Below are 11422 nucleotides of genomic sequence, written 5' to 3'. Positions count from 1 at the left end.
TTTGGGAAACAACATGCAAGTTGGCAAGCAGAAAATGATTGGTAAAAAATATTCCAGAAAAACAATGTTAATCATTCACTTCCCGCGTTAGATCTTGGATGAAGTGTTGAGCTAATTTAGTAGAAAACTTTACATCAACATGCATGACAGGATATTGAGTTTGTGAAACATGGCTTAAACGCTTCGTAAACGATTCTGATAATATTTTTATTAAAAGAATAATTATTGCTATGATAATTGCTGACAGTCTTTATTTCACTGACTGCAAGATATTTTATTGAAAATATGGAGTGTTTTTCAGTTTGGTCCCATAAAAATTTGGGCTATGTAGGTTCTTTTTTCCTTTTTATATAAACCGTCACGGTAGCTCAGTCGGTAGAACACTCGCTCCGTGAACAGAAGGTCGTGTGTTAGAATAGAATTAGAGTGCCGAGTAAAAGTCTAAATTTGAGGCCCTCCCCGTTATAAAGTGACTTCTCTCTATGAGTGAAAAATTCTCGAAAGGGACGTTAAACAACATATAACATGTACAACCAATCAATCAATCAATCCTTTTTGTATATATAGTGATCACGTAAAATCGAGCAAAGTTTGTACTGACCCCTGTGGCTGACATAGTGCACAGCTTCTCTTTATTGAGAAAATATGGTACATGTAGCACCAATTCTAGGAATCGAACTTATGATCCCGTGAAAGGTAGTCCAAGCGCTCCCAAATACGTCACAGAAACCGCCGTCATATTATGAAATTTATTTAAGGAAATTTTATACATTTGATATATTGGCAAAATTATTGAGGGGCAACCTTCTTCCCCCCGTTTCTACGGCCAAGTTAATAATCATAATAGTGTTACGATTTGAATGTACTATGACAAAATAGTAGTCAGTGTTTGACACTAGCTATATAGTGCACTCATCTCGAACTCGTGCACCATGTGTTTACCCTGATTACTACTTCGGATAGTACATGCAAAACATAACAATATACTTATATAAAATGAAAATATTATTTAAAGAATTGACGGTAATTTGAATAAAAGCTGTGAAATTTATCTAATGATATCTTCAACGGAACATAATACATTGATTAGTTTATGGTAATGTATTTTCGTGAATGAGTGAAAACAGTAGGCTGATATTGCTATATATGTTTCATCAGTGTAACTGTCCACAAATTAACTTATCACGATACGATTAGGAATACGATCCCAAGCGTGTTAAATATACATCGTAATTTAATCGGCTTTCTCAGACGTAAAATAAAGTCACGAAAAGACGATTCCCACGGTGCAAAAGTGCTAATGATCTATATGTACATAATACATTTACTTTTTCATACTGAGGAGTTATTAAAACAAAATTGGAAAAAGAGGAGTGCACCGTTAATTTGAACACGTATGACATGTATGAAAGAGGGTGTTTCTCTCTTTTACTTCTCCCTTCTTCCCCTTTCTTTTTCCGCTGCTTCATTTCTCTCTTCTCTCTATCTCCTCCCTATCTCATCTTCCCCTCCCAACCTTTTCTTCCTTTTTCCATTATATAACTTATGTCGTTATGTTAGAGTGTAGTGTGTGTAATGGCAGATGATATATAAATAGATCAAAGGTTTTCTTAACTGTTCAAATCAACTTCAAATCAACTTAATTAAATGACATCATTTCTCAAGGCCCATAAGACATGTTATCAGAATACATATGACTTTGAAGAACAAATCCAAAACTATATATACACAATTAGTTGAACGCAGATAAATTGAATTGGTTTAATATTTGCGCAATATTTGTTACACCGATATTCATATCAAAGAAACAATTTCTTAATTTATCAATAATTATATCTTACCCCCCCCCCCATTTTTTTTTTTTTTTTTTTTTTGGAAGTGCTGGGTGGTCCTGGCTATTTTTACACTATTTAAGCTTCCTGAAAAAAAGACCTTTCTATTAACATGTAGGAAATATAGTTAATATCAGGAAACTACAATGTTTTGTTTCTTTACTAAATAATAATCTGTGACCTGCAGAATCATATTTCCTATTTTTAGTTTGATCTGTTGAGTAATTTCGTTGAGAACCCAGAGTCCTTTAAAATATAGGGAAAGATACTAAAAATTGACCGTTAATCCCTTTGTCTCGTAAATTGTAAAAATTAAACATATTTCTGACGTTTTAAGACATTCTTTTAAAAATATCATTTCGACTACAGATTAATTTATTGATTGCAATCACATTTTGACATTTTACCAACAATCTGCTGGATTAATTCCGATAGGCACTGATTGCGCTTCTTATCAGCCGACATGTTTTTTTAAAAAATATTTTTATGGAGCAGAATTTATTCAAAAACTTGTTCATGGGAAAAAAAGCTGTGATCTTCCACTCGACATTTCGATATATCGACAAATGATAGTTACTTTCATTCATATGTCAACTCGATATATCCCAGTGAACTCAAAATTAATGACACGATAAAGTCGGCCACATTTTTTCATATTTGGGTGTTTTAATGACTACAGATGATAATGGCCTTCTAATAATTAAACTGTATGACCAATGGGATGACTTAAGCTTTTCCATTGTCAACTTCTCTTATTTCTGAACTAATGTTCCATGCAACATCAATTGCATATGGTGTTAATGTCTCTCAATTGGCTCAATACGCAAAAGCATCAATATTCTGTTTAAGATCAATTTTTAAACCGAGACATGGTACTGACAAATAAGTCAATGTTGCAAGAATTTAAACAACCCTGTTTAAATTCAGCTTTTAACAAATTCTACGCTCGTTATAATGACCTTGGTTGTAAATACAACCTATAGTTGGATCGTATTTTTTGACATGTTTTAGTTGTTTGACATTTCTTAAGTCACTGTGTCGCCCGCCTGGTGCAGTGATTAGAGCACTTGCTCTAGAGTCGCGGAGTAAGGAGTTGATCCTTACGTCGCGGGACGTCGAGACCGGTCCTAGACTTAGACAAATTGAAGGTTTTTGAAAAAAATTAAAATTTCGGCAAATACTAATACATGTGTTAAGAATTTGATAATTCAAAGAATTGTAGTCTCCCGCTTTCGGTGACTTATTAGCTTGGGTACAATTATTTATGGCATATTGTAAATGCCCTGTCTGTGCGTTGTGTCTGTTTATCATATAAAAAGATTTAAATTTTTGAAAGAATAAAGTACAGAAGGATTAAAGTTTGGAAATTATCTCAAAACTACAAGATCAATTGTCATGAGGTAAAATATTATTCATTCGAAAGGTCTTGTAACAAATAATACATATTTGAAAAAAATATGAAAACCATGTCGCTTTTAGTGCAAAAGCTACGGCCGAAGTTAATATTTTTGGTAGGTATTTCAAGCTTTCTGGTCGTCATGAAGTAAAAAACTACTATCTATTTTCGTAAGGCACTGTCACAGGTTATATCAATGTAAAAATGAAAGTCTGTCTTTTTTTCACTCAAAAGTTATCACTATTTGTAAAAACGTTTTGAAAAGTATCCCAATGCTCAAGGACAAGATTAGGAGCAAAAATCATTGTTCATTTGAATAGTTCTTGTCACAGGTAATAAACATGTAAAATTTGACAGTTCTTCCTTCTCTCATTGGCCTTTTCATAAGATCAAACTATTGAAGCTTTACCCCAAATTCAATTTATTTATTTAAAAAAATATAAATCAAAATATACATATTTATATAAATATTTCAGATGTTTACCCTTATCAAGAGTGAAAAAACTTTTACTTACATGCTGTACTGTATAAGCAGTGCATTTTGATAATTACATATCGGGTTGATTATTTTATGCAAAGTCTGATACCGTATATCTGGGTTTTTTTGTTTGTTTGTTTGTTTTTTTTTTCCGATGATCTATTTTTCGAATTTTTTGCGATCATTTTTAATTCGCCAAAAATGAAACACGCAAAAATTATGTCAGTTATTATGTGCAATAAAAGCATTACCATTTTTAAATTTTTTTAATAGTAAAAAATAACTTACGAAAAATAGAAACTTCACAAATCTACCCTTTTTTCGCAAAATTTCAAACACGCGAAAAAAAACGGATATACGGACATACAGTATTCAGTGATATAAAGTTTACGCAAAAGGATCTTGCGGAAAGTAATACAAATTTTACTGATCGGACATGTAACGAGTTTTAATGTGATGATCGTCAAATCATGTTATAATATTACATGTATATAACAGAATAATTCCCAAATCTCTTACGGTAACTCCAACATTCTATAAATTGTGTTCACCTGCAAGTTTATTGTACCCCAAACAGCACCTATGAAAATGGGAAGGGTCAATAAGTACATGTATGGTTTTGTTCGAATAGTCAGTTATATAATATTGTAAATACCAAAGAAAAACAAGACACACTTTGAAAATAATATGGAAATTCATGTTTTCATGTTTGAAAAATAGTATTCACCACGGACAAATATGAAACCTGATATTATCGGTAGCTGTACATCAGTTTGGAAACAAGTATTTATTTGCTTTCAACATCTTCAATTTACGTAGAAAAGATATTCTGAACTATGATAATTAATGGTTTATCAAAAGTGTTGTAACATTTAGGATTTTTCAGAATACGTGTTTTATATCGCATATTTAGCATATATGAAAGGTCTTGGGTAGACAAGAACATGATATATCACACATATTCCTCCACTTCAACAACATCGACCGGTCGCCGTAGCCTAGTTCAAGGGCGTCCGCTTAGTGATCGGAAAGTCAGGGTTCGATTCTCATTCGACCCGCCGCGTCAAACCTTCGTCAAGTGCCCAGTGTTAGAAGTGAAATCACGGGTCTTTCGGGGGAGACTTTAAAAACCGAGGTCCCGTGTCACGGTAGGCATTTTCACGATAAAAGAACCCTCACTACTCAATGACCCTGGGTGCCGAGTACAGAAGTCCATCACCGGTATATGGTGACGTCTCTATATGAGCTAAAATTCTCGAAAGAGACGTAAAACAATCAATCCAACAACAACGACTTAACTGATGGATAACAGAGTCAAAAATATTGCATATTTGTAGGCATGGTTAAGAGATTGGATCAGATGCAACGAATTCTACAGGAATGCCCTCAAAACGTGGACCGCCATTCCTGTTACCAACACCTTATGTCTTTTTGGATCCGCTACTTTCTACAGAGATCCTCCAGAGAGAGATATGAATCGGGATAATTATTGACGATCTTGATTCCTTTTTTCAGCCAAAATATGTAATTAAAAAATCAAACGAGCTGACAATCATGATGTGTTGTTGTGGTGTGCAGTAATTGTTTGAATTGATTGAACTATCAAGGAATTAAAATTTGTTTCCTGAATCTCAATTCTATTTAATTATTAATTTGAACATTTGAAGAGTTGATTAGAATGAATTGAGAATTAATATCTGTTGTTGACGTGAATTTTGATTGTTTGATGTTAATGTCGCGTAAAAGTTGTTCATAAATGTAGAAATATGTAGTGCAGGTTATAATTTGTTCAATTCATGGTCGTAGGGTGTTGGATGGAGCCAAAACAGAGGATTAAACTTTTTTCAGGGAAAAAAGTTTTAAAAATCTTCTTTTCAAGAGCAACAGGGCCATGAATATTCATATACTGATATGCAAACTCCAAGATGGTACATATTTAAGTTGTAATTTCAAATGAAGGCCCTCGGAAGAAAAATCAGGAGGGGTTAAAAATTTTAATATGTGTAAAAAAGAATCTTTAATGATCTTTTTTTTTTTCAGGAACAATAAGACCATGTTTATCGAAGCATACCCTGATAATGATACAATATTCTTCAAATCATGACCCTCGGGGTAAGAGTAGTTTCACAACAGGGAATCAAACAAAAGAAGAATATATTTACGTTTTCTTTCTACTGAAGGCCTTTTGGTGAAAAATGGCATATACGTATGATAAACTGTAAGAATTAATCAAAGGAAGAAATATTCTACAAATATTTTATTTCTTCTTTTCAGTGGTATATTTATGTGTCAATAGTAGTTTGATAGAATTTCGGTCAAAAATACGAAGATCTTAAAAATTTTCAAGCACGGTCTAGAAATCTGATAAAGACGACAAAATGAATTTTGACGTCAAATGGGGGCAGCAAACATTCCTTATATTTTGTGTAGCGCTGTGGAGAACTCTTGTTCGGACTGAACGACCTAGTTGCAAAAACTGTAAGAATGCGAAAAACGTGTCTAAGGTTGTTTTTTTTTTTTCATTGGTATATTTTTCTTACAAATAATTCAACTAGAGAAAAAACAAAGGCTCCAGACGACCATCAATTATTACTAAATAACGTTTACCCACGGAGCAAAAAATTAGTACTGCGTGATGTTGTCAACCTTTATAACATTTTTCATGTAATTTTACATTGGGGTAACAACTAACAACTACACACATTTAATTTTATTTTTTAAAGAATCGTTTAAGAAAAGAGAGTTTGATATAGAATGTTATATGTGATGACAGAGAAAGAAGAGTTAACGCTTCCCGATCTACATGCGAAAAAAATCTACGGCTGGCGTGACTTTAAATTGACGTTGCGATGCAGTTCCAGGTCAATACACAAGTTTTAATTTTACTGGGACTTATCTAATTACCCTATTAGCTAGAAAATTTGCACTTTTGTTTTATTTGATCTTGGTAAACTGTTGACGAATTTTCGTGAATTTATCTCTTTCCTTTATGGAATAAAAGTAAATGTTCGCAATAACATCCGAATGGCCTTCGTATGTATAATGTGAGTGAAATAGCCTTCCAATGAATTAAATATAAAAAGTTGACTGAAAGAAAGGATTGAATTGGATTGCATGTATATATGTACATATTTAATAAATTTACTCATAGAAATAAAGTTGATATAACTGTATTTTATCACATGCGAATAGGTAGATACATGTATTTGCACCGGAAAACATCTATAGCAATTACTGCTACATTTGAATTCTAAATATACATGTTATGGTTTCAATCAAATTTGATTAAAATTTACCCAAACAACATCACGTAAATTTCCTGTCATCACAAGGTCCAAAAATAGTGTGACAGACTGACATTTGATTTTTCGATGCGTCAGTTTGTGCTACGCCTGTACCAAAACCAATGATTCAACTAATACTACACACAAATTCGTTATGGCCAGGGTAGTGTTAAAGACACTGACATTAGTTTCAGCATTCATTAGAATTTCAAGTTCCATTTCTTCCACGATATGTCCTACACAATGCCAATGTAGGAATTCCAAGGTGAAATGTCATCGTTTGCTAAAAATTCCTCGGATATTTCCAGAAAACACAACAAAAATTGCGATTGATCAGGCATTTCTAGAAGAAATTCCAAACAGTGTATTTTCTGGATTGTCGGCATTGGTCGAAATTAAATTTACAGAATGTAAGATTTCTGTGATTTCCCAAGAGGCTTTTCCAGAAATACCATCTCTTCGAACCATACAGTTTGAAAGATGTGATATTACCGATATACGGAGTAAAGCATTTTTCAATACGGGCTGGAGACTAAGGATTCGATTTAGAAATTCCAAAATTACTCGCTTACATTCTCTTGCCTTTTATAACCTTCAAGGGTCGAATTCAATACATTGGAGAAAGACTAGAATCTTGAATCTTATTTCCAATGCATTTTTCAATATCACAAAGATGGAAAAAATGAGTTTTATCGGCTGTGCTATGACAATTGACCAACTGGCATTCAATGAAATCTATGATTTACGTGAACTTATCATTAAAAACACGTACTTTAACACAATCGCTTGTAACGGCATAACAGAAATTCTATCAGCTGGTAACGTTGTCGTTTCTGGAAACAAAATGAATTGCGATTGTGGAATACAGTGGATGAGAAACACTGGAGGATATGAATGGTTTCTGAATACGACGATATGTTCAAAACCTGAAAGTTACTTCAACTCCACAATGGCGGAAGTCTTATCAGTTGACAGATTCTGGTGTTCAACAGAAAATAGAAACAGCAAAACTAACTGTGGACAGATAAGAAAATCAAGTTCTCTTTTAAACTCGGCATCTACAGACACTTTACTGTCTAATTCTATTGTATTGTTGCACACATGCTTGTTTTTTAATATGATTATTTAAAATTTCATAAGAAACATGCAACAGCATCAAATTTTGAAATACTAGTAATATTTTTTTTACATTATACCGTCTGTTTCATATATTGTTTACTGCATGATATTTATTTTTATTCTCTTTATTTAAAATCGCATGAGAAACATGAAATAGCGACAAATCAATCGTATGCAATGATAGTGATGTATTTTTTTAATCACAAAAATGTTAGGTCTGATGTAAAGAAACTCATAGTCAACTTTGTTAAAAATAAAGTGAAAACACTGTTAACCGATATACTGGGTAAATTGTTAAAATTCTGACAAAAAGGAAATTTCGAAATTAAGTTTTTTTTCTAAATAATAAAGTAAATGGAATAATTATTTTTTGTTCCAAATTCCTGATATATTCATGTTTTTACACTGCTTTCATGACTTCGTGTACAACAGCTGAACAAAAAAGCATTATATTTCACTTTTCCTTCTGCAAATATTTAAAGATACGTTAGTCATGCCAAGTAAAACCATTTATCAACATAAGTGTTATTTTTTTATTGAAAGTACACGTATAACGTCTGATCATATATGAAACATCTTCATTTTCTAAAACATAAATGACTTCTGAAAGAAATTACAACTGATGATCTCTACATGCCACCATGATGATCTCTACATGCCACCATGCTAGATTCATACATCAGTTATTTGGGATTCAGTCTTTCGCGATTGCTTTCTTATAGATACAGACCTAAGAATCGAAATCAGTACAAAAACAAATAAAATCAAAATAACTGAAGGAAGGAATGCCGAAATAAAAATGACAGCAATTGATACCCAGTTAAAGGACTGTTGTTTGTCCACTGAAATCAGGGGTGTACTTGTGACGTTGACATTGATTCTTCTTGTGTCATTTTCACATTCTAAATCACTCATTGCCGTTTCAAAGTTTATATCTCCGTTTTCATAAAAATTGCTGCATTTTAGATTATAACGATGACTCGAATGACCCAGGACTGAATCTGCAGTAGAGTTCAATTTCAACCATTCCCAAAACCATTGCATGGTACAGTTACATTCTATTTGATTGAGGGAGAGATCGATTACTTTTAACGATCTCAAATTTTTGAAGACACGTTCATCAATTTTACTGAGTCGATTGCTCTTCAAGTTCAGAATTTCTAGAGAATCCTCTAGACCAGAAAAAGTTTCTGGAAACAGTTCATAAATATAATTATTTTGTAATGATATGTGAGTTAATTTTGTCTGACGGAACCCTCCCGGCATCAGCATGGACAACCCTGAATGAGCAGCATGTAGATGTTTTAGAACCGGCACTCTTTGTAGGAATTGCCAAAAATTGGAGTCTATCAATCTTGTGTGAGAGAGATTAATCTTCTTGATATTAAGTTTTATGCTGTTGTCGTGAGCGTTCGTAAAATCCGTGGGTTTTCTGTCCGTTGCTTGGCGTTGCAAATCAAGTACATTCAGAGATCTAGTCCAGGTAAACGCTTTGATATCTACGGAATGTAAAGAATTCCGACTCAGATCGAGTTTTTGTAGGTTATGAAGATGTTGAAAATTTGACGCACTGATACTTGTTAAACCATTGGAAGATAAATCTAAATGTATCAGCTTTTCCATTTTCTTAAAAATAGCTTCCTCGAGATGGTTTATATTATTATCTGAAAGATTCAGATGTTGTAGTGCTATCCACTGTGTCCTCGAGAACTCTTCCAATATGGAAACTGCAGTAAGTTTGTTTCTGGAAAGATTTAGTTGCCTTATGTGCTCCGTAACTCCAGAGAAACTATGTGTTTCTATTTTGTTGAGTTCGTTTTTCGAAATATCTAGTTCTAATAGATGAGCAAGATCTCGGAACGCATGCGCAGGTATAACAGTCATCTCATTTCCGGTCCAAACCAGTTTTTGAACGTAAAACAAATTTTTCATCGCACCGACAGGAAACGTGCTTACTTTCGGATTGTCGCGAAACTGGAACTCTGTTAATCTGTTAGCGTTGCTATCAAATGTGTAGGACGAAAAGAAAGTGGTTCCCATATTGATAAGTGATAGATGTCTTAAGTTTGGAAGTAGGTGAAATGAAACAGAATTGTCCATGTAATGAAGAGCAAAGTTCACCAAGATAACCGTCCGCAAGGATTTGAGGTTGTGAAGGGAGTGAAATGGAATAGCCGTTTTCCCGTCACCTTGTAAGTGAATGTATATAAGATCGAACTTAAGGCCGGAAAATGCACGTGGATGAACATTTTGGATTTTATTGTTCCTCATATCTAGTCGCTTTGTCCGCAGTCCTCGTAAATCTCTTTCGGATATTTCTGATAAATTAGAATCTCTAAAAGTAATTTCATAGAACAGTTCGTTTGTAGTAAGTGCATGTGGAGTGTGTAAAATATTCGGAATATTTCTGCAGTCTAGAATTCTCAATGATGGTTCTTGAAAAGCAGGGTAACAGAGGCAATTCTGGATAGGACATGGGCGGGCGATGCATTTCACTTGGACAACAAAAACAAAGAAGAACACCTATGAATTTTAAAAAGAATGAATAAAAATTACAATATACTGCAAGATTGAATAGATGTCAATGTACAGGCCATATTTCTAAATCATTGATCAAAATATTGCATAATTAAGAATGTATAATAATGGTTTCTTTTAAATTGATAAAATGAGAATATGGTAATTGCTGTATATACATGTACAAGTGCACAAGTAATCATTCCTTCCTCACGAAGAAAACTTTTTTAATTAGGAAATTCTAAACAAGAAAAATTAATGTGGAAATAATTTTGTGCAATTAAAGGAATCTGTTGAACATATATTTGCTTCTTAAACCCCCTTGTTTAAGGAGGAACTCCATCCCCTTTCCAAGAGAGATAACTCACAAATTACTTTTAAAATTGCTTACTTTGTAACATTTAAATATTCAGAAATAGTTTACCTCTAATAAATGTATGTCTAATTTGCCAGAATTTCATTTTAATTCCCATCCCTATATGTCACCTTCATTTAGGAATAATAAAAAAAAAATTAGAGAGCAAACTATTAAGGGTCCTTTCCTTCTAAAGATCTAGTTGTGAACACGTTATTTGAAGTAAAAGGGATCACATTATTTTTTTCAAATCGATAAATTAACAAAACCGAAAAAAGAATTAAAAGAAGTATTTTACTTTTCAACTAAGAAGATACTATTTCAAACGATACCAAATGAATGTTCACTTGTTTTGAAAGAAAAAATTTCACACTTAGGTTTCATAACTTTCAAAGCAGTCAGATTGAATACTTTCAACTTGAAACAGACACGATTTTTCAA

General features: G+C 33.0%; 1 protein-coding gene across 1 annotated transcript; it reads right to left on the bottom strand.

The window, feature by feature from the left end:
- Positions 1-8803: 8803 nt before the first annotated feature.
- LOC133193926 (slit homolog 1 protein-like) lies at positions 8804-10587 on the bottom strand. Its single transcript, XM_061329840.1, has 2 exons — positions 8926-10587; positions 8804-8839 (listed from the first exon to the last, which is right to left on the bottom strand). The coding sequence occupies exons 1-2, from the start codon at positions 10378-10380 to the stop codon at positions 8804-8806; spliced, it is 1491 nt and encodes a 496-aa protein (XP_061185824.1). The 5' UTR covers positions 10381-10587.
- Positions 10588-11422: the final 835 nt, after the last annotated feature.

Source organism: Saccostrea echinata, unplaced genomic scaffold, assembly GCF_033153115.1.
Source record: "Saccostrea echinata isolate AGI-Se365-2 ecotype Australia unplaced genomic scaffold, CSIRO_AGI_Sech_v1 ptg000028l, whole genome shotgun sequence".
NCBI lineage: Eukaryota > Metazoa > Mollusca > Bivalvia > Ostreida > Ostreidae > Saccostrea > Saccostrea echinata.
This window is presented reverse-complemented; position numbering and strand designations above follow the sequence as displayed.